The 24,242-nt window shown below is 39.0% G+C and overlaps 1 protein-coding gene and 1 pseudogene across 2 annotated transcripts; one reads left to right on the top strand and one right to left on the bottom strand.

The window, feature by feature from the left end:
- The first annotated feature begins 5,046 nt into the window (after positions 1–5,046).
- Positions 5,047–23,034, top strand: LOC103696002 (translation initiation factor IF-2, chloroplastic-like). 2 transcript variants are annotated; one of them, XM_089927161.1, is made up of 13 exons: positions 5,047–5,091; positions 5,383–6,867; positions 6,981–7,013; positions 7,169–7,282; positions 7,476–7,625; positions 7,715–7,813; positions 7,910–7,972; positions 8,071–8,226; positions 8,400–8,465; positions 10,258–10,494; positions 15,839–16,114; positions 16,207–16,395; positions 22,545–23,034. In XM_089927161.1, the coding sequence occupies exons 2-13, from the start codon at positions 5,392–5,394 to the stop codon at positions 22,704–22,706; spliced, it is 3,021 nt and encodes a 1,006-aa protein (XP_089783287.1). In that variant the 5' UTR covers positions 5,047–5,091; positions 5,383–5,391; the 3' UTR covers positions 22,707–23,034. The 2 variants fall into 2 exon arrangements, with proteins under 2 accessions (XP_089783287.1, XP_089783286.1); XM_089927160.1 differs by lacking the exons at positions 5,047–5,091; positions 15,839–16,114; positions 16,207–16,395 and having other exon boundaries at positions 5,111–6,867.
- LOC148700010 (uncharacterized) lies at positions 11,411–14,489 on the bottom strand (annotated as a pseudogene).
- Positions 23,035–24,242: the final 1,208 nt, after the last annotated feature.

Genomic DNA, 24,242 nt, shown 5'->3' with positions numbered 1-24,242 from the left:
GGTCCTCTACTCAATTCCTCCTTGTGGTTAGTTTTTATTTTTTGCATTCATCAATTTAGATATGTCATCTTTTGAGGAAAGTCATTTTGGCATTCCTTCTGTTTCTGAGGGAGAAGAAACTAATCCCCAACCCCATGTTCCTAGTTCCTCTAGAACTAGTGAACCGAGTGAAGATCAAACCTCTCTCGTAAGAGGACTAATGCTGTATGGAATGAATTTGATAGAATTATGGTTGATGGAGTCTGGAAAGCAAAATGTAAAAAATGTGCCAAACTTTATAGTTGTAGTAGTAGTGGGGGAACAGGCCATTTAAAAAGACATCAAGAGAGTCATAGGATGCATGATTCTCGTCTTCAAAGTACCCTTAATATACAAGGGGGATCACTTTTAGGTAATTTTACATATAATCATGAAAATCAAAGAAAAGCACTTGTAAAATGGATAGTTAAGGAAGAATTACCTTTTAGTTTATGTGAATCTTTTAATTTTGAAGAATATGTTCAATTAAACCTACAACCTGCTTACAAAAGAACTAGTAGGCGTACATTTAGAAGAGTAGTTATGACTAACTTTTTAGCAATGAGACAAAGTTTAATTGAAACACTCTCTACTTTAAATGTAAAAATTTCATTAACTTCTGATATTTGGTCAGCATCTGTAGGTAGTAATTGTTTTATTGCTATTACTGCTCATTATATTGATAATGATTGGCAATTAAATAAATGTATTCTTGCTTTTCGTGCTTTTGATTTTCCACATTTTGGGCAACAAATTTCAAATGCCATTTATCAAACTGCATGTTCATATAATATTAATGATAAAATTATGTCTATTACTTTTGATAATGCATCTAATAATAATTCTGCTGTTATATTATTAAAGGACTCATTGCATCCCATGTTAAATGGAAATTTATTGCATATTAGATGTGCATGTCATATCTTAAATCTTTCTGTTCAAGCTGGCATGGGCATGATTCAAGATGCCATTTCAAAAATTAGAAATGCAGTTTCTTTTATTCATGCTTCAAGATCAAGACTTCAAGAATTTAAGGAATTATGTATAAATCATGGTAAACGTTTTAAAAAATTTAAACTTGATGTAATTACTCGTTGGAACTCAACATATAGCATGATACATGATGCATACCCATATAAAAACTTATTAAGTGCATATATTAATGATCATGGATTAGGCTTTACATTGACTGAAATTGATTGGAATAAAGGAAAAATTTTGGAAGATTTTTTTCTTAGTTTTTATAATGCTACTAATATTCTTTCTGGTATTTATTATCCAACTTCATGTTCATTTTTACAACAAGCATATATGATTAGTCAAAAATTTGCAGAACATAGATATGATGATGTTTTAATGCCTATTATTGAACAAATGGAATCTAAATGGAATGAGTATTGGGACAAGATATATCCTATGCATAACTTAGCTGCTGTATTTGATCCAAGAGTTAAATTGAATGGCGTACTAATTTTACTTGATGCATATTGTGAAAATATGATTCAAGATCCTGAACCTGCTAAAATTGAGGTAAAACAACTTCTTTATGATATTTATGCTATATATGATGAAAAAATTCGTGGATCTAGATTTTCCGTACAAAGCTCTATTTTTTCTTCTAGTAGTTCTCGTTCGTTATCTATTTTTTCATTCATTGCATAGAGAAAACACACACATGCTTCAAGTTCATCTTCATCTTCTTCATCTTTAAGTAGTGAACTAGAATTTTATTTATGAAATGATCTTTAGTCTGCATATAATGAAAATCAAATAGAGAGTCTAGATGTATTATCTTGGTGGAAGAGTGTTAAAAATCAATATCCTGTTATGTCTGCAATTGCACGCGATATTTTAGCTGTGCCGATGTCCACAGTATCGGAATCCGCTTTTAGTGCAGGTCGGCGTGTTCTTGACGAAAAGAGAAGTAGGATGACTGGCGAAACGGTTGAGATGCTTCTCTGCTTTAAAGATTGGTTGGATGCTGAGGCGAGACTTCAAGATAAAGGTGGACATGATACAACATCCTCTGATGATGATGATACAAACACTACTGAATAGTGAATACTGATGATTAGTAAGATTTTGATCATTTATTTTTATTTCTTAATTTTTTATAATTGTACATTTTTATTTTTTTAATTGTTAAAGTGAGTCATCTCTATTTTTTTCCTTTCTTATTGTATTCTGGAGGTCAGACCAAGGTCCAAACCTCCCTTCATGTACCATTTTGATTTAAATTAATAAACTGGTAGGGGTCTATGCCAAACCCCCCACCATTAAGATGGCTTTATATTAATAAATCTTTAGTTTCCAATATTTATTAATTTATTAAAAAAAATTTATTTCCATTTATTTTAAGGGGGACGAGCCGTGCCTGGCCCAGCCCAGGCCCGGTTCAGGCCCTTATGGGCCGTTCCGGGCTGGTTCGCGGGCCGTGCCGTGCTTGGCCCACGAATCGTGCCAGCCCAGGCCCTTATGGGCCGTGCCGTGCTTGGCCTACGAATCGTGCCAGCCCAGGCCCTTATGGGCCGGGCCGGGCTCGACCCGCGGGCCAGGAATTCGTAACCCAGCCCGATCCCCTTTTATGGGCCGTGCTAGGCACGGCTCGTTACTGTAGCAAGGGGGCCGTGCCTGGCACGGCTCGCTTCGTGCCGGGCCGGGCCATGGGCGGCCCGGCCCAATGCCCATCTCCCATGGCCCGGCCCAATGCCCATCTCTACGCCTAAGAATTAGGTCGGCCCCGATGATCTAGATCAGAGTCCACAAAAGCCAGCCATTCAACAACCCGTAGATGAATTCCAAAGATGAATCCCACACTTTTAGGGGGCGTTTGGTAACCCCAACAGGATCACCACGGTGATCTAAGATCTCCAGTGATCCGAATGCTGGGATGATTTGATCCCAATAATCTAAGATCAATGTGTTTGGTGGGTCATGGTCTAATGATTAAAAATCTCCGGATATCCATGAGTAACTTGTTTGGTATGGTACGGAGATCCAAGATCACCGACCACATAATACCACAAATATCCCTGATATATTTTAGATAGATTCTTTATGTATTTTTAATTCTCATGAATTAAAAATATAAGTCAATATGCTAACTCTTATAATAGCTCCGTAATTTTATCACATATTTTACTTTTAGTAGACCTTATCATATATTTATTAATCATATAAAATATATTATAATAAAATATTAATATATTTATCAATATATTAATTATTAATATATTCTATAAAAATATATTTATTACTCCTATAAAATATTAATCTTATAAAAATATGTTATTTTTTATTATAGAATTAATATTTTTATTTATACTTATAATAGATTTTTTAATACTGATAATTATTTTGATTAGAAAAATACGGTAAATAGAAGTAATATATTAAATATTTTTATTATATAAATATAAAATATAATAATATATTTCTACTATAATTTAAAATTATCCTTCAATAATAATATAATAATAATATGATTAGTAATATATTATAATATAATATATATCATTAATATAATATATAATATCAACATAATATTACATATATATATATATATATAACATTGATATAATATATTGATGGTATATTGATATATCAATTTTTCTGCTAAATTGAGGAGTATTTTTATCTTTAATTTTCAACCCAGGATCACTGCCCTGGGGTGATCTTATATTTCCGACCTCAAAGATAGGTATCCCATCACCGGATTGGATGGTGATTTGAAGAGTGGAGGTGATTTATGATTACCACCACGTATGATCATCATGGTGCAACGAAACGCGATGATCTCATCATCTCCACCCACATCACCTTTAATCCTGGGACGATCACCCCATACAAACGCCCTTGGCCCTCCTGTTATCAAAAACCTTATCACATACAAATTGACAAGGAGAGAAACCGCTAAAGGTGGCAATCGGGTCGGGTAGGACATAAACAGGTCGCGTCAAATGCAAGTTGGGTTAGAAAATCATAAACCTGAATCCGACCTGTTTATTAAACAGGTTAGGAATTATAACCTGAACCCGACCTATTTATTAAATAGATAACCCGACTCGACCCGTTTAACCTATTTAATAAATAGGTCTTTAATACGTCAAGAAAGGTAGAGAAAGATGAAAACCCTAATTTAGATTGGAGTTGAGAACAAGGAGAAGAGTGCTCACCCGGGCACAGAACTCACACTGATTGGAGAAGCACTGCATCCGAACTCCCGATCTGGAAACGAACTCACCCTTTCTTTTGGTTTGAAAAGGGCTCTGGAAACGAACTCCCGATCTGGAAGTTTGGAACCGGCCCTCCCCGCTCCCTATCCCCATCCGGTACTGATCTAACCCCCTAGCCCTAGGCCGCCGCCGCCGCCGTAACCCTCCAACCCTAGGCTCGCTAGCCGGCACCGCAGGATATAGTACATCCCTGGCGCCCCCAACCGGCGCCATAGGCGGCGACGGCGGCAGGGGCGAGAGGGGGGACTGAGGCGCCGTAGGCGGCGAGAGGGACGACGACGACAGGGGCGGGAGGGGGGACCGGGATGCCATAGGCGGCGAGAGGGGTGACGGCAGCGAGGTAATCGTAGACAAGAAGCTGGCCCGGGAAGGGATGGACCACGCGGGTGGGGTCGATCTCAGTGATCTTCTTCCAGCATTCCTGGAGGCGAAGGCGCTCGAGCTGGGCTACGCCGAGGCCTCGCTGAGGGGGGCGCTTAGGGGCCGCCGCCTTGGGCCTGGAGGTCTTCCTTGGCTTCGGCCTCATCAGGGAGGAGTCTTTGGCCATGCGAACTTAGGGTTTGGTTTGTTTAATGGGTAAACGGTCACAAGTTATTTGATTCAACCCGACCATATATTAAACGGGTTAAACAGTTAGACATCTAAAATTTGTATCCAACCCAATTAATAAATAGGTTAAACGGATCAACCTATTTACGATCCAAATCTGTTTAGGCCAAATTCGACCACGGAGGATACTACCAAGGCAGAAGTTTTTTTCTTCTTTTAAGAAAAAAAAAAAAGCAAATCCCACGTCACTCCCCTCTCCCACGTTCTCTCGCTTCCCTCTGGTTCGAAGGTATGCTCTCTCGTTTGCTGCTCTTATTAGTCGCCAATTCTCAGTTGAAGTAGATCAAATTTAGGGCTTCGTTTCCTCTCGGGTCATTGAATTAGGGTTTGGAAGGGTTCTAAACCCCTCCCTGTCGATCGCAAGTTGTCGAAAAAACTGTTCTTTTAGTCAGATATCTAATTTGGGTATGTTTTTTCTGCAATCCGGGATCGGACTGCGTTGAAAAAAGAGTCGATTTTATGCGAATTTCAAGGGGTCTATATCCCTGAGCTCTTTAGTTTTTTTGTATGTGGCTTCAAGATTGAAGCAATGGCTTCTCCTTCTTCCTTTGCTACTCTGGGAAGCGTGAGGCCCAAACCATTAGCCGTCTTCGAGGTCTCTCCCCTGCCTGTGTCCGTTCAGAGAATTCACGTCATTTCTAGGGTTAGTTTCGGTTGTGTTGGCGATGCACCGCGATGGTCTCGTGCGCCTGGCCGAGTCTGTAGGTGTCTGGTCACCACCGACTTGATCGAGAAGGGAATTCCCTTTGCTCCAGAATCCACTTTTAGGGGTAGTAGTGGTAGCAGAGAAGATGATGCGGATATTGTCCTTAAGCCTTCTCCCAAGCCTGCATTGAAGGCCCGGGCGAATGGGCCTGCTGATCCTGTGAATTCAGCATTGTGGTCTCCAGACCAAGTTGTTCGCGATAAGAGACCAGGGATCACAGAGAAAGACAGAGGGAAAGTGATAGAGTCACTTGGGGAGGTCTTGGAGAAGGCACAAAAACTTGAGACAGTGAAGCCAGGCAGATTGGTTGGGAAAGAGATTAGGGACAATGATAAGTCTAATGGTAGCTCTAGACCTAGTAGACCAGTGAACACAACTGCACAGACGAGGAAGTCAAAGACGTTAAAGAGGGTGTGGCGAAAGGGGAACCCTGTGGCAGATGTGCCGAAGGTTCAAGAACTTCTGAGGGTTGAAAAAGAGAAAGGAAAAGAGAAAGGTCCTTCTCCAGTGACAGAGGCGAAGAAATCAGAAGCTCTTCCAGCTGCACCTTTGCGACCTCAAGTGTCTTCACCATCCCAAGCTGTTCCAAAGCTACAAGCAAAGCCTGCTGTTGTTCCACCTACACCTCCTGTGTCCTCTGAAGTAAAGAAACCTGCTAACATGAAAGACCGGAAACCAATTCTCATAGATAAGTTTTCTTCCAAGAAGCCAGTTGTTGATCCCATTCCAGCAGAAGCATTATTAGCCCCGACAAAACCAGTGAAAGGACCTCCTCCATCAAAGGCCAAAGAAGAGCGCCGCAAGAAATCAAGTGCAGCTGGGGGTTTGCGTAGGCGCCTGGTGGATGATGGTGAGATACCTGATGAGGATGCTTCAGAACTTGATCTGCCTATTGCTGGTGTAACAGAGGTGAGGAAAGGTAGGAAATGGCGTAAGGCAAGTCGGAAGGCTGCAAGACTTGAGGCAGCTAAAGCTGCAGCACCTGTTAAAGTAGAGATCCTTGAGGTGGGTGAAGAGGGCATGTTGACTGAGGACCTGGCTTATAACTTAGCAGTCAGTGAAGCAGATATCCTTGGGTATTTATACTCCAGAGGAGTAAAGCCCGATACAGTGCATACTCTGGATAAAGACATGGTCAAGATGATATGCAAGGAATATGATGTGGAGGTAATAGAAATAGATCCGGTAAGAGTGGAAGAGATGGCAAAGAAAAAAGAAATGCTAGATGAGGAGGATTTGGACATGTTGGAAGATAGGCCTCCAGTTATTACAATAATGGGTCATGTCGATCATGGAAAGGTATTATCTTCTGAGCACTATTGGTGTCTTTTACTTGCTTTTATTTAGGGCAGTGTTAAGTCTCAGTATCTACCTTCATTATAACTTTTGTTTCTTGTACTTTGCATTGGCAGACAACACTGTTGGACTATATTCATAAGAGCAAGGTAATTCCATAATCTTTACTCGGTAGCATGTTTCTATTAGTTTACATGTAGTTTCCCATGCATATATTGCAAAGCTTAAAATGTGTGCATCATTTCCATGTTTCTGTTTCTATGGCTTTGTTGAAATGATAAGGTCTGACCATTGGTATTTACAGGTGGTAGCCTCTGAAGCAGGTGGAATAACCCAAGGTATTGAAGCATACAAAGTTCTCGTCCCGGTTGATGGAAAGCCTCAGCCCTGTGTCTTTCTTGATACTCCAGGGCATGAGGTATGTGTGATTTCAGTTGCTATGCCGACCTATTTTAGTTTTGGCCCATATTATCTTTCTACATATAAATTTTAGATTGCTTTGGTTTTCAACACTTTGTGAAGTAGAAGTATGTAACTTAAAATGTTAAGCTTCATCATCAATACATCTTCATCAACATATGATTTATTGTTAAAAATCTGGATTTTTACAGGCCTTTGGTGCTATGAGGGCACGCGGAGCAAGGGTGACTGACATTACCATCATTGTGGTGGCTGCTGATGATGGAGTGCGCCCCCAAACAAATGAGGCAATAGCTCATGCCAAGGCAGCTGGTGTGCCTATTATAATAGCCATAAATAAGGTATGATAATTAATCTCTAGGATTATTTTCATGTTCAGTATTATGTCTTCGCAAAATTTTTTCTCACATCTGGTAGTTGTCGTACCCAGATAGATAAGGATGGAGCTAATCCAGAATGTGTTATGCAAGAACTTTCTTCCATTGGCCTTATGCCAGAAGTGTGGGGTGGTGACATCCCAATGGTTCAGGTTGCTTCCCCCACGATGACCTATAAATATTATCTCGTCTTTCTGTGCTGCTTGAAAAACTAGCGAGAGTTGATATTTAGTTATTACCTAAATCAGATAAGTGCTCTTAAAGGAGACAATATCGATGAACTATTGGAAACTGTCATGCTTGTTGCTGAGGTATGTGAATTTATCTTGATTTCTGTTTATTTGCTTCTTCTAACAATTTGACTTTCTTCATGAACATGTGACCTTATTCATTTTTCTTTATTGTAAAGCTGCAAGAATTGAAGGCGAATCCTCATCGAAATGCAAAGGGCACTGTCCTTGAGGCAGGTCTTGATAAAACAAAGGGATCCACTGCCACATTGATTGTGCAGAATGGAACCCTTAAAAAGGGTGATGTTGTTGTGTGTGGTGAAGCCTTTGGAAAGGTTAGCTTTCTGAATGAACACTGGCTTTGCATCTTCTTAGAGAAAAGCAAATGGTGACTTATTGGCAGTTTTACATTCCACAAAATTTCAAAATTCTGCAGTATGTGTAGGTCTTGTTTCTGTTTTGACTGATAGGCCTGACAGCCCATGAACAAATTCTTTCAAACGAGCAGGTTCGTGCTATGTTTGATGATAGAGGAGGCCGTGTTGACCAAGCTGGACCATCTATGGCTGTGCAGGTTTATTTATTCTCTTCTCAAGTCTACCGTTTGTGTGCTTCTTTTTGATCATCATCAATTGATTTTTAAAATCTTTAAAAGTGGAAAATCCCATTGTTGTCTGGTTTGATCACCTTTATGAACATGAGGGAACTAGTTTTGGTTTGATTCTTGCATCCTAAAAGTCTTCTTCTCTTGGGCACATGTAACTGGAGAATGCATTGCATATAGAGGACGTATGTGTAGCCTTGTTTTGACAAAAGCCTGTTTGGCACAACATTATAGTATGGCATGCTGCTTTTATGCTATTTTCATGAGAGATTGGTAGGTTACTTACACATGTTATGTGTCAAAGTGAAATCAGTCCAATGATTAGCGAACTATTTAAATATAATTTATAATATATTCCCCCTTTTCAGTCAAGGTCACTGTAAGGCTTGGCAGTCCCTTGCTTATGATTTCCAGGCATTAAAGCCTTCATGTAAAACTATTATTCAATTTAAAATTATGGATTAATTCCACTGAGGAATTCAGTTATACTTTTAGTAAATTGAATGGTTAAGATACTCTGCGCTGCCTCACTAGAAGGGACAAACAAATTAAAGAAGATTCTTTCATCTCTGGGTTTAGCAGAGCATTAATTGCTGGTAAATAACTGGCAGAGTATTTTTCTTTCATCAGAATTTGTGATGTTTTGCATACTAATGTTATGCCGATACAGTTACTAGTGTTTAAATTTGACATGGATAAGAAGTTTTGCACATAATAAACCTTTAAAATAACCCAAGAATAGAAGAATTAAAAAAATAAATTCTAGATCTTGATTGTCATTATTTTCTAAAATCGGTAGATGTTAGGTGATGATGTATCATTTATATAATAGAAGTTTCCAACCTTGCAGATTTCTCATGCCTATGTGGTACATTATTGTTAGCATCATCACTCATTATCGTTTGGCCTTGTATAGTTTTCATTGTCAAAGACCAATTGTCCAAACTTATGGATTATTACAATTGAATCTTTCAATAAGCTTGCATTTTTGTAAAGCAGAACTATTCATGGCAAGACTGATGATTTGAGGATTTCATGGGGCATAGGTTGCACTGGTTTCGCGCTTGAGTCTCCCACTTTTTTTTTGGTCTTGGGAGTCTTGGTTTTTCGCTATCAGCTAACTGTGTCATCCACAACCTAAGAGACACCAAATGAACATGTATTTCCCTCTTGATTCTTCATCATCAAATGAATCTTCAAGAATGTTGATTGAGTAAATTAGTCTTACTCAGAAAACCAGAAGCTAAATCCTGAAGGTACACAGGTAGTTATTTGTTTTATCAAACTATCGGCTTTGGAGAAAAGAAAAGTCTTCCCCTGCAAATGACTTGTATCAACAAATTTTTCTTCCACAAATAGTGATAGTATGCACTCCAGAGATCAGTTATTATAAAACATATTACTCTGTAAGATTAAGTAGGTGATTAAACAGATGGGACCTTCTTGATGGATGAGTTTTCAAATATTCTTCAGGTGATGGATCTGCCAGAGATTAGTTATTGTAAAACATGCGACTTGGATAAGTAGATGATTAAAAAGATGGGACCTTTTTGGTGAGTGAGCTTTCAAATATTCTTCGGGTGATGGAAAGATTGATGATCCAAAAAAAAAGTGCTAAAATGATTTGGATTATGTGATTTGTGCTTTATTTTTTCTCAAGAGTTTTTCCCTTAACACTTCCAATTTTATAATTATCTTGTTTGCTGTTCTCAATTGCTCTAACATTATTTTCTATTTTTTTGGTTCCTATTTTATTCTGCAGGTAATTGGCCTGTGCAGTGTTCCTATTGCTGGTGATGAATTTGAGGTTGTTGACTCCCTTGATATTGCACGTGAAAGGGCAAATGCATGTGCAGAATCATTAAGGGTTGCACGAATATCTGCAAAGGCCGGGGAGGGAAAGGTCACTCTCTCTTCGATTGCTTCTGCGGTTTCAGCTGGAAAACAGTCTGGACTAGATATGCATCAGCTAAATATTATTCTGAAAGTTGATGTTCAGGTATGCTATGCGAACATGCATCATGCCTTACAGTGCTTATTCATCATAATATATTGAGTAAAAAATAAAAACCTCTCAGAGATTAGGGTTAAATTACACTTACATCTAATCAAGGTTCGTGGTACCGATGGTACCGACGTACCGGTCGGCTTCGGTAACGGTACGGTACCGGTGCCGAACCGAGCCGAACCGATACCGTACTGATAGGGCACATTCGGCCTGGTTTCGATCCCATCGTCGTGTTTTTTTTTTTTTTGGAGTTCTTTCACTTTTGGATATTTTTTTTGATGTTTTTATGTTTAGGTTTAAGGTTAAAACTAGATGATGTAACTTATTACTTCCAAATAATTCAAATAATGAGATGAAGAACATAAAATATTTTCAAATTAAGATACAATCAATTACATACATTTAAAACACTCTCGGATATCTAAAATCGGGTCAAGTGGCGATGCTTCTCGTCAATATCTGGATCATCAGCATAATATGGAGGCAGATCAACCCATCCCTCTAACCAAGCGGTATTGTAGTCTTGTATGCTCAATCCTCGAGGAATGCGCGTCGGGTCATAAGAACTCTCGGATCTCTCGCTGAAGCTCTGGCTCTGAGAGGTGTCTTGATAAGGGGCCCATCCGAATATGCCGGCACCAAAATCCGATCCGTAAGACCCTCCGGGCTGCGCAGGGTAGTAGCCACCGGAAGATGACTCCGATGCACCATATCCATAGGCTGGCTGAGGCCGCGGATAATAGGAAGACTCGGAACTTGATACATCAATGGATCCGACTCCACATGGGAGGTCATCTGCAGCTGCATCCTGGCCTCTTGAACGACCTCGAGGAGCTCTTCTTCGATATGCAATGGTATCCGACCGGCCTATATCAGACGGCCTACCGTGGTCCGTATCTTGTATAGCATGCGTAAACTGAGACTCACCGGTATATCGAAAACCTCCCTCCGGCTGTGTCTCATAAGTAGTACCATACTGTCCTCTATTTCCTTCATGGCTAGTATATCCATCACCACCAGAACCTTCATCGTCCAAGTCTCCTCCTCAACACTCTCCATTGGGGCCCTTTCCTTTTTTTTTCTTCTTTGCTGGGATTGACGCCCTCCTGATCGAGTCGACTGGGTACTAGAGCGTCCTCGTCCTCGCATGAGAGGATCATCTCTCTGAACGGGAGCATCGTACCGGTCATGCGGTGACTGCTCCCCTCTAGCCATGTCATATCAGCTGTAGGAGTGCGTGGAATGTTGCGCTCAGCCCATTGCTGTGGATCGACCATAGCCTCGGTGGCTATGATGCTGGCTGGTCGTCGAGGCGATCCTGGCTCATCAAGCTCGGGCTCGTGCTGCTGGGCCGCAAGCCAGTCGAGCATAGGATTATCATCATTATCTGTAAAAGTTCTATAGATGGGATTTGCATACTTGAGCTCCACTTCCTCCTGAATGCATTTTAGCCTCAACCGCAGATTGTAGTGCACATAAACTAGGTCGTTGAGGCGCTTTTGTGTCAAACGGTTCCTCTGTTTGCTGTGGATGAGGCCGAAGGTAGACCAGTTGCGCTCACAGCCACTCGAAGAGACCGTTTGGGAGAGGATCCGGATAGCTATCCGCTTAAGATTTTTTGCGGATCCGCCAAAATGAATCCACCATTCAGCTGCAAAAATATTGAAGATAATTACATTTTATATATATGATGGCCTCATAGTTGAAGATAATTCAGATGCAGAGGTGTCTTGCAGATTTGTATTGTACCTGAATTCATAGTTGTTTTGCTCACGACAGCTGGTCGCTGTCCAAAGCTATGGCTGCCCTCTCTAAATAATTTGGTCTGTGAAAAGAAGCTTGTTGTAGTATGTCAATAATATAAGATCTGATATATTTACATATGTTACTAAATCATAGTTACCTCTTCTATACATGACGCGGCGACTTCTGGATCAGGCTCCATCTTATAAATATCATTACGCAGAGCATGAAGAAGTTCATCATCCATACCAATTCCACTCTCGTATTGAAACCGAGGATTCAGATAGTATGCTGCACATAGATGACACCATCTTAGTATAATTATACAAATATATCAATCAGTATAATTATCAATATTATCGCTTACCTGCTAGATGCAATTTCCTACCCATTTGGGCTCCCCACCGCTGCTCAATGATGTCGATGTACTCCTGGGCATGGGCTACATCTGCCTCCATGATCTGAGCCTTTGCCTTCTCCATCATGTGATAAAAAAGCCCATCAGGGGGTACCTCTCGCTATCTACGGTCCGCAGCACTTGATATAATGGTTTGATAGCCTTGACTATCGCATTGGCCCGCTGCCAGAATGACTGCCTGTTTACCAAGTCTTCCATTCTGCTTCCTTCAGTGCCGGCCTGGGTATATCTACTTTCCTGCCACTCGGGACTGACAAACATTTGACGTAGGGCTCCTTTCTTCTCGATAAGGCTATCAAGTGCAATGTAATTCGTAGCAAACCGTGTGACTCCTGGTCTAAGAATTTCTTCCCCTGCATACTTTCTCATTAATGAAAGAACCCAAGTATGGCTATAAATATACTGGTGATGCGTTGGGCTATCTCCACCGTATGTTGCACCCTACGGATCTTTCCAATGTCCATCAGGATGAGGTCGATGCAATGTGCAGCACATGGGGTCCAGAAAATTTGTAGTCGCCGCTCCATCAAGACCTGCCCGGCCAACTTATATTGCGGCCCGTTATCAGTGACGACCTGCACGATATTCTCCTCTCCAATCTGATCAATCACCTCCTCTATAAGTCTGAGGATGTATGAGGCGTTGTGCACCTTATCCGAAGCATCAACTGACTTGTGGAAGAAGGTCTTCGTATCACAGTATGTTAGAAAGTTGATAATGGCCCGCTTTGTCGGACCGGTCCAACCATCACACATTAGAGTGAGCCCATATGTGGGCCACTTGCTCTTATATAAGCCAATCCAATTCTCTAGCTCCTCCTTATTGTTGTCAAGAAGCTCACCGTAGATGTCCCTCGGGCCTGGAGGATCGACACCGGGACCGGCAGACTGTATGGCAGAAATGGCAGACTTGTAGTATGTATTGTCTGCAGCATTCGCTGGAATGTGGCTGAAGTGGAACCAGGATCCAATAGCTCGCCACATATCCTTCTTCTTCTCCTTCTTCCACATTGTGTCTACCCTTTGCTGCTTCGAATCTCTCCTGGGGAAGGCATGCGGATCTACATCATGGATTGACGCACCTGGTGGAATCCCTCCGGAAGACTTCTTTCGGCCACCAAAACCACCCAGGATAGATGCAATCCGGCTACGTCCTTTGCCCTCGCCCTCCCTGACTGAGGTTGTCCTTTGAAACTCTAGATCTTGTCTGCTTCCACCAGAACCGGCGCCCGACTCGAAAAACGAGGGCCCAAATCGAGCCCGATGCCTCGCCACCTCCTCCTGCTGCCACCGATCATCCAGACTCGCCCGCATGGCAGCCTGGATCTGTGCCTCCTCCTCATCTGGACCCTCGACCTCCTGTGACTCCATCAAGTGATAGAAAGGTGCTTCTGCAGCTTGGCGTTCCACCTCCGCTTTCTGCTTGGCAGCCCTCTCCTTGGATGCTTTGATCTCAGCGAGATTTTTTCTTATCAGCTGACGGGTGCTCGGTGGGCACTCCGAGCATGCAGATATCTCACGAGAATTACCGGCTAAGTGCTGCTTTAATCTGGTTACCCCTCCTCCTTTGAAGCACTTGTGGTAATAATTGCACTGAAACTGGTGCCGTTCACCGAGCATCTTCCCATGCTCCCAGCCAATATTACGCTCTTGGGGTTGCCCTCTCCTTGACGGCTCCATTCCTACAACCACATTAATTTTTTTCAATTTCTATTTTTTTGTAATTAAAAATTAATGTTTAAATTTTTTAATTAAATTTTAAATTATATAAATTCTGTAAAAACAAAAGTTAATGTCACCATTAACATCGTCCATATATCGACAACATATAAAAAATTCAAGACGAAATGGAATCATTGAATCATTTCCTATTTTTTGGCAATTTTTGACTTAATTTTTTTAAGCAATTTAAATGAAATATTAAAAAAACAATGTAGGGGAAAGAAATTTTACCTTATTTAGTTTTTGCTGGATTTTTCTTCAAGAAAAACGACGCTCTCCGACCTTTCTAATTTTTTTTCATGCCTCTCTTATTTTCCTCCTCTTTTCTCTCTGCCTTTCCTTCACCTAAGCTGATGGATTTGGCTTCAGCATTCGGTCGGCTTTTATAGCCAACCGTTGAGGCACTGTGGCACTTTGAAAAGTGCCACTGTGAGCCACAGCGCGACACTTTCGAAGTGCCGCACGAAGTGCTGCATCGGCACTTTCGAAGTGCCGCATCGGCACTTTCGAAGTGCCGCATCGGCACTTTCGTTCGAAGTGCCGCACAGAGCGGCACTTTCGTTCGAAGTGCCGCACAGAGCGGCACTTTCGTTCGAAGTGCCGCACTGAGCGGCACTTTCGTTCGAAGTGCCGCACTGAGCGGCACTTTTGAAAGTGCCAAACTGTGGCACTTTCAAAGTGCCTCTGGCCAGCGCTGTGGCACTTTCAAAGTGCCACAGCGCTGGCACTTCTTTCTAGCACCGAACTGGTGCGAACCGGCTCGGTTCGCACCGGTTCAAGCTCATACCGGTGCGAACCGAGTGGTTCCCACCGGTTCGAGCATGTACCGGTGCGAACCGGCTCGGTTCGCACCGGTTCGAGCAACGAACCGAACGGTTCCGACCCATATTGGGTCGGAACCGTTTTATACCTCGGAACCGGACCGGTGCCAGTCGGTACCGGTCCGGTTCGGGCTGAACCGACCGGTACAGGTCGGTTCAGTAGACCCTGCATCTAATAGTATGAAAAACCTATACTTATCCTTTGAGATTTATTTTTATTCAACACTTTAACCCATAACTTAACAGAATGTTAGTTGAACTGATAACCTTAAATGGGATCCAAATGGCACATTAGGAAAAAAATTAAAATGACCAAAATAACGTTACATGACATAACAACTATCCAATAATCTAAGAAAAAGTATGTATCCTCCTCCTCACTCAAGAAAAATTTTGACTTTTTATATGAGATAAATGGATTCACTAACGCCGTTAATTTAACTGGACGTAAGTGTAGGTTTTACAAATTATTGGGGTTAATTATAATAAACGTAAACCTCGGGGATTTTTTGTAATTTACTCTAATATATTTCTTCATTGTCCATGTATTTAAAGCAAAATTGACATATGGTTCAGCATTCATGTTATCATCACATTTCCAATTGACTTGATAGCACTTTCATCAATCATAGGGTTCAATTGAAGCCATCAGACATGCCCTTCAAGTGCTCCCACAGGATAATGTTACTCTGAAGTTCCTCCTCCAAGCGCCAGGTGGTGTGAGTACCAGTGACATTGATCTGGCTGTTGCCACTAAGGCCATTATATTTGGTTTCAATGTGAAAGCACCGGGTTCAGTTAAGAGCTATGCAGAGAAAAAGAATGTTGAAATTCGTCTTTATAGGGTCATCTATGATTTTATTGATGACATGCGAAATGCAATGGAAGGACTTTTAGAGCCTGTCGAGGTAGAACTGATGCTATAATTGGTGAATTGGACTTCCTCTCTGATGCTATATAAATGGGCATTAATGTTGTTCACTTTGAATATATATTGTAGGAACGAGTTCCTATAGGGTCAGCAGATGTTCGAGCTACATTTAGCAGTGGCAGTGGACGTGTGGCCGGATGCATGGTCACCAAAGGGAAAGTGGTGAAAGATTGTGGTGTTCGGATTGTTCGAAATGGGAAGACAGTTCACTCTGGAAATATTGATTCTCTGAGACGAGTGAAAGAGGAGGTAAAGGAGGTATGTTTTTAAATCTCATATATGGATCACATCTTGAGGTATAATTGGTTTATCTTAAAAAGTTCTTAAATGAAATCATGCTTTCAATGATTATTGAAGTACCTATAACATTTATAACTTATAGAATTATAATCTCTTTATCAACAACGAGCTGATATATTATAAGTTGGTGACAATCATTTGGTTGCTGTATAGTTTGTGATTTAGGGGAAGAAAAAACATAGTAAGGCGGTCTTTTGAATTTGAAATGGTGATTACCGATATTTTTTTGAAGAAATTTAATTTATTCAGGCTCAATTTGTTGTTGAATAAAAGAAATTGGAAAACTATAGCTATCCTAGGAATCCAAAGAGAATTTTGTTGTTCTAGGAATATCACGGGATACAATGAAGTATGAATTTGGTTGCAGTGCTGGCATACCATGGTCTTACCCTCTAATGGTGATAGTGTTATTTTGTTTTGGTGAAAAGATATTTGCCCTTGATAACAAGATTACTTTGCATTAGTGTAGGGAGATCACTAATAAGTAGGTGGAAAAAGCTTGGTACAACCTGTTAGTACCTTTTTTTTCCATGATATCTAGGAAATAGCCTTTATCCTGGCTAAGGCTATGTCGATCGGGATAGGTAGCACAATATCTGAGTGCCAAAAGTTGCCTTCTTGACAAAGGATAGCCATTATTGAACCCCTAATCTGAAGTTTATTCAGTTTCCAAATTGACCATCTTGAGATTTGTTATTTTCTGTGCTTTATTTAGAAAAAGAAAAAAACATTTAACATGAATGCAACAAGATTTCTTATAATGTTGTTTCATTTGCAGACCAAATCTTGACCCGAGCATGAATCATTTGATATATAGTACTTGGATGAGTAAAGTTGCAAAGCATTAATATAGAAAACAAGATAGTCTAGAAAGGTCCTTGAGAAGCTGAAGATACAATATTCGTGCTCTCCGAATTATTTTCATTAATTATCACTTGTGGCTTTGTTAGTATAAAATCGTTATCCTCTCATCATTAGGTGGCATGAGTTGGACATGTAGACCAGAGATCCTTTAACATGCTCTTCTAGTCATAAAGTTCTTGCTAGTTGAATGAATCATAATTTAAGAACCCTTTCGTAAAACTATCACAGTTAGATATGTTTTATTACACTTAAAAGTTTTATTGTTGTGTGATGTGTTTCCTGGACAAGTAGGAAATCTCTTGCCATCAGTCAATTTATAAGCTTCGAATATTGCAGGGCTAGGTGATGATATAGAGCTGTCATTGGGAATTTACCTGTGTCCTAGACAGAATATCTGAGGTGATAGTAAGCTACATTATCCATGATTTCTACAGTATACTATTCTCATAGTGGCCATAAAGGGAAAAGCAATGTGAGAAACAATATGAAAATGAGAAACGGGAAATGATGATCAAAGGAAGTCCTTAGTTGCGGAAACAAGAAACTTGCTCATGTAGCTATTATGGATATTTTGAAAAATGCATGTTAATGCATCAAGAAAAATAGTAGGAAAACCATGGAGTAATCAATCTTTAGTGGTTCCTTCTGGTTTCCATGTTGTTCACGGCATAAAACTTCTGGAGGGCACAACTTTCCCATGGGTATCTATCTATTTTCGGCTATTTTTTTTTTGTTGAAGTTGAGTAAATTTTCAAGATATATGATATGACAACCGATGAGTATGTTGGGATGGCAATGTTACCTATTTAACCCATTTAAATTGATTCAACCCATTGTAGGTTATCTGTTTAATAAAATGTTCAGGCTCAGGTCTGAATTCTTGACCCATTTAATAAACAAATCGGGCTCGGGTTGACAGATTTTTGATCTATCTTGCATCCCTTATCTTGTCGGCCCAACCGATTGCCACCCTTGCCAATAAGCTCGTGGAACTCAAAATAACCCTGATTCAGAACTGTTTAGGGCTCTAAGATGCTAAATCAACCTTGACCTACTATTTATAGTAGACATTGACCGGAGTGTAACTCATAATCTATGAACAATTGGGCAATGCAATAGAAGGCAAAGTTAATGTTGGACTTAAGATCTAGCTTTTGACCAATTTCAGTAATTTTTATACTTGTTTATTGTGAGAAAATTTGACCTCAGCTAGGGAAGGAATTCAACCTAATTTTGGAATAATTGACCTCACTAGTATAAATAGTGGTCTTATATAGTATTATACATTGTTTTTGAAGAAAGTAAGTAGGGTAAAACCCTACTTTCAAGTTCCTATGAAATTTGTTTTCTCTACTTATTTTGCTCTTGTGAGAGATTCGATTGAGCAGCTTGAAGGAAGAGACTTGTTCTCTCTCCGGTTGGAGTAGTCATAATCAAAATGGATTTTGTACGCACATTTAAAAATTAAGAGGCCTTTTTACAATATGATTGTTAAACCAATTGTTTATATAAAGGTGGTCATATTTCTGACAAATTGATGATGATGGTCTTCGAGTAAATTGAAAGCTGGGTTTAAACTATAAACACACATAAATGAAATAGAAAAATCATATATCTTTAATGTGGGCATAAGTTTCAATGGTGGATTAGCCCAAGTGTGAGGATTTGTGCATGTGTGCATTTAATCCTTCATTGATTGTACCAGGGCCAAAACCCTAAATAATAACCAATTGTTCATATAAAGGTGATCATATTCCTGACGAATTGATGAGATTCAAGTGATGGTCTTTGAGTAAATTGACAGATGGGTTTAAACTGGAAACACACATAAAGGAAATAGAATATTCATATATCTTTATTGTTGGCATAAGTTTCAATGGTGGATTAGACCAAGCGTGGGGACTTGTGCATGTGTGCGTTTAATCCCACATTGATTGTACCCTGGAAAGATCTTAGATACTTATATAGGGCCAAAACCCTGTATAATAACTTCTATTTAGCTTCTTGAGTAAGTTCCTGGATTGTTACAAATAGTATTAAAGCGGAATTGGCCCATGACCTATGTGTGACTATAGGGTACACATGAGTCCTTTTTGGGCTGATTGTGGGCCGATTGTGGTGTTTGTAATTAGATTTAGTTGGATTTAGACTCTTAGCCTAGAGTGAACTCCAGTGCTTAAATGAGAGGAGGTGAGGACTCGTGTGGGTGTGTGCTTAGTCTCATATTGGTTGTGCAGTAGGAAGATCTTGGGTACCTAGATAGGGCCAATGAATCTAAATAATAACTTTTGGCTAGTTTTTTGGGTGAGGTTCTAATTTGTTACACCAGGGACAATTCAAAATATTTATCGAGTATTAAGAGTTTGCCAAAATGATATGGAGCTCATGTATGGAAAATTTACTAGGATCATATTTGGAGTTTAGGGTGCAGTATCAAAGGATGGTAAGATTCTTTGAACAGCTGCCATTGCTGCCTATGTTCTATCATGCATTTTGTTATTTAATATCAGTGCAAAATGGATAGAGTGGAAATATGCCTTTGAAGTTTAAGAAATCACCAAGTACCATTGTAACTCATGCTAGATTTTTTTTTCAATGGCTGTCAATTTACCAGTTTTTCTGAGAGAGTATAAGTTTTGGGAGGGATTCAGGTGATTTCAAGTATGTCAGGAGAAGGGTGGATGTAATGGAGGTACATCTTTGTTGTGGTGTGATTTTTGAATATCATTGGAACTGATAATAAGCTTTTTAAGGCAGTCAAAATATGAGAACTTCTGAATGAATACAAATTTTAGGTATTTACAGTCTGTATTGATGTTTGAGGAACAAACCAAAAAGAGATCTTCATGGAAGTTGTTGGCAGAGAAGTGATTTGAAGACATATTAGAGCCGAATGCAAACAAGTGTTGGGGTAGAGTTTGTTAAACTGACAATCAGCTAGGCGTGCACGCGCGCGCGCGCGCACACACACATAGAGAGAGAGAGAGAGAGAGAAATTTGATCTTCATGTTCATATTTGTTGCATTGAGGCAAGGAGCATGCCTTTGTTATTGTTAGTGTTGAACCATGCGAAAACATAAGACATTGCAAACCTTGGTGTATACAAGGGACAAACTAATCAGCCACCTTGCCTAATGTTCTCATGAGTAGAATGGAAAGTAATAGAAATTCACTTGTTGTCTCTAGCATGTGTTTAGCATGGTTGGATAAGATCAATTGAAAGAATGGCTGCCTAGGTAGTGGAACATATAGCTCATTGTTGCAGTCCCATTTCAACAGTTTTTACATGCTTGAGGAAATCGAGGGAATTGATGGATGTGCTAGGTGGCTTAGATGAGGATAGTAAGGGCGAATGGTGAGATAGAATAGGGTAAAGAGATAATGAACTTCTAGGACCTGTATATATGCCAAGCAGAGGTTATGTTTTCTTGTTTGGTATAACATGTCAAAACTTCAGGTGTCACTATGTGATGGTGTACAGCTTGCAAGGGATAGTCGGCTTGGGCAAGGCACGTACTAAAAATACATACTCCAAGAGAACTTGAAGAACTATAGTTATCGTTTTGAGTAAGGCCTAGGATTTGAACCTTGGACCTCCTTAAGGGCAAGCCTTTAGGGCTCAAGTGCCAACCGTCATGTTTACCAATCACGCATCTAATATATAATATATAAACTATTTAAATGTAGGCTTTGCTTGCACAGAGTTCTCCATTTGCTACATAACGTTATTAATAAAGCTATTTATTGTAGATAATGAGTAGGGATTTTATTTAATACATTTTTTTATCAAAATATAACAATATAATATGATCAATAAGAAGTTTATTAGCTTATTAAATCATGTTAAATAAGAAACTTTTCATTAGTACTACCAAATTAATACATAAATTGACGATATTATTAATAGTCATATTTACATAATATATGCTAATATTGATGAAAAAGATTGTTCATCAGTATCGTACCTTACCCATATGCTGCACAAGTCATTAGATTACATTAATATTTTATTTATAATTATTACAAATTTATGATAACAATCTTACTTAAAAGTGAAAGTAGAACCACTAATGACCCTACTATATTGCATCTAAATATCCGTTAGATGTAATAGGTTGGATCATAATCTTATTATTTTATAATAATATATTATTTTACTACATCAATATATATATATATACTATTTATATCGCAATATTAATATCAAAAAGTTATTATAAATAGCATGAAACAAGATCAAAGCTTAATGTTCAGCTATATTAATAATATTAGTTTTAATATTATTGATAGAAAAGATACTAATTTGAAAGAAAATACCGTATTAAATTATCATAGTCACCTCTACACTATGATATAGATTTTCGATATACTCAATGGGCTTAATGTGCAATGAGTATTAGCATACTGATAATAATCAATAAGAATACTTAATGAAGCTCAACTTATAAGCTACAAATAGGGCTCTAATTTAATACAGTTCTTTATTTCTTAAAATAATATATTTTTCTAACAATCTTTACAATGTTGTAATAACACTATGATGGTTGTGACAGACCTACGTAATATTTTAAATATAATTTGTTACACTACTATAATACATTTCAGTAACAATCTGAAAAAGTTAAAAAAATATTGCACACTCGAACTCTATTTTGAATGATAGTCAGCCCTTTATTTTGGATAATAAGAAGGCTCTTATTTAATACTGATTTTTTATCAAAATATAACAAGATAATATCATTAATAAGAAGCTTGTTAGCTTATTAAGCCGTATTAAATAAACAACTTTTTATTAATACTACTAAATTAATACCAAAATTATGACATTATTAACAACCATATTTGCTTAATATATGCAAATATTAATGAAAAAACTTTTTGTTAGTTCTACACCCTGCTTATATCTTGTGCAGGTCATTAGATTACACGAATGTTTTATTAATTTCTATGGCATTTTCATATAATAGTTATATAATTCCTATATGCATATAAATACTGCAGTAACTTTGAGCACCAGTTCTGAGATCAAGAAATACTTTGGAAATTAACAATATCTCAAGTCTGAGGCTTTATTTGTTTTGTTCTCAGCAGCAGGCATTGTTACATTTCCATGTGACATCCTTCAATAAATAGTCTTAAATTAGGCATTTTTACTGAGCTGTTTCTGTTATTTCTGTACATTAGCTTGTGGGTCTATTTCGAGCAATCTTTACCCAGCTATCTATTTTTTTCCATTACACTAGGTGGGTGCTGGACTAGAATGTGGTATTGGTGTGAGTGGCTTCAATGAATGGGAGGTTGGAGATGTCATTGAGACTTTTAATACCGTCAAGAAGCAACGAACACTTGAAGAGGCATCAGCTTCGATGACAGCTGCATTAGTTGGTGCAGGTGTTGGGTTATGAAACAGGCTAGCTGGTGCAGAACATCTGCGGAGCAAGTAATTTTTCATGGCAGATCTGAGTGGCATCTGACTCAAAGGTCATAATCTATCCGCAGCTTCAAACATACTTTCACGGCTATGCTTGCATAGCATTTGCCACTCCTTTATTTTGGGAAATCTGGCTCTGCTGCAGCCAATATTGTATGCTAATGTACATAAAGAATTTCAGCTGTCAGCTTTTCCTTCTATTTTTGAGAGAAGGGGCATTTGTTTAACCTTTTGATGATTGATCACAGTTACCAGTAAGAGACAAAACGGTAATGAAATCATTGTCAAAATTTTATCATTAACCATTATCATTTTTTATCCAGACATTTTCTTCGATACATCAGTCATGTCCATCCTGTGATGGTTATCAGCTGGATCATCGAATTGTATTGAATGAACAAATTATACCATTATACTTAGCATGGCATGATTTGATGCTAATATCTGTTGAACAAGATGGATGGAGTTTCTTCAAGTCTGTTGCAGCCTTGCTGCTTGTAAAAACTTTTGCTGCTAGTTTTATACCACATTTATAAATTCTTTTATTTTTATACTTCAATAATATTTTTATTTGTAATGCTTGTTATGATCTATACATGTCCTTTTTTTCCTTCTTGCCTCTTTGCCTTCAAGATTACCTATCATAGTTGTGCAGCTGAGCGAACATGTTTCTTCTGTGTCCCAGCTGCCTAAAATAGCAGCGAGGAGCAGAGCATGCTACTTTTAGGTATATTTCGTTGCAGTAGATTTCGCGGAAATGTGATGGAAATATCAGAACTCTTCATTCATATGATGGAGCCATTAAAGCCACGGCTCACGTCGCATCAGAGATTGACATCAGTTTGACTTGGACCCTCGAGATTGGGTCCACTCGAGTCCGCGTCATTTCTACTTTATTGCATTATTAGTTGCTTTGTCATTGGTCAAATTAATTTGGTTTGTTGCTTTTATTATTAGCCGAGTCAATTTGGGTAGCTGCTTTTGTTATTGGTCGAGTCAATTTGGTTAGTTGTTGGGTCAAGTAATTAGATCAATTGATTAGATCAATGTTGGTAAGTGATTAATTGATGTAAGGGTCCAAGTTTGGTATGTAATCAATTAATTTACTTAGTCAATTGATTGAATTGATGTAAAGTCCTAAGTTTGGTATGTCGTCAATTGATTGACTTGATGTAAGGTCTATATAAAGGTCATGCCCCTTATGATTAGGGTATTGTTCAAAGAAATAAAAAAAATCCTTTGGTTTGGCCGGCTTTCTTCTCTTCCTCATGCTGGGCGTGAGCCCTTCTTCACTTTTTTCTTCCTGCATCTCCAATGCCTTTTCTTCCTGCGTCTCTACAACCTCTTCTTTCTTTTTCTTCTCTATTCTTCCTATAGTGGTCCTCCATCAAAATGAACTTGGGCATGTTATATTTAGTTAGTGAAATGCTGGGTAACTGGGAGCAGCATTGAGTTGGAATTACAATAATTTCGATGCTTTCAGCTATTCTGAACTACTGCAAGCAAATGA

This window comes from Phoenix dactylifera, chromosome 14 (assembly GCF_051530095.1).
Source record: "Phoenix dactylifera cultivar Ajwa chromosome 14, Ajwa_hap1_PhDact_Kaust_v1.1, whole genome shotgun sequence".
Classification (NCBI taxonomy): domain Eukaryota; kingdom Viridiplantae; phylum Streptophyta; class Magnoliopsida; order Arecales; family Arecaceae; genus Phoenix; species Phoenix dactylifera.
Note: the sequence above shows the minus strand (reverse complement) of the source record. Positions and strands in the feature narration are given on the sequence as shown.

Excerpts from the sequence above, each read along its gene's own strand:
- LOC103696002 (XM_089927161.1), top strand. The coding sequence starts at position 5,392 with ATGGCTTCTCCTTCTTCCTTTGCTACTCTGGGAAGCGTGAGGCCCAAA. Across the intron at positions 7,626-7,714 it reads TTATAATAGCCATAAATAAG|ATAGATAAGGATGGAGCTAA; the intron begins GTATGATAATTA and ends TGTCGTACCCAG. Across the intron at positions 8,227-8,399 it reads GTGGTGAAGCCTTTGGAAAG|GTTCGTGCTATGTTTGATGA; the intron begins GTTAGCTTTCTG and ends TCAAACGAGCAG.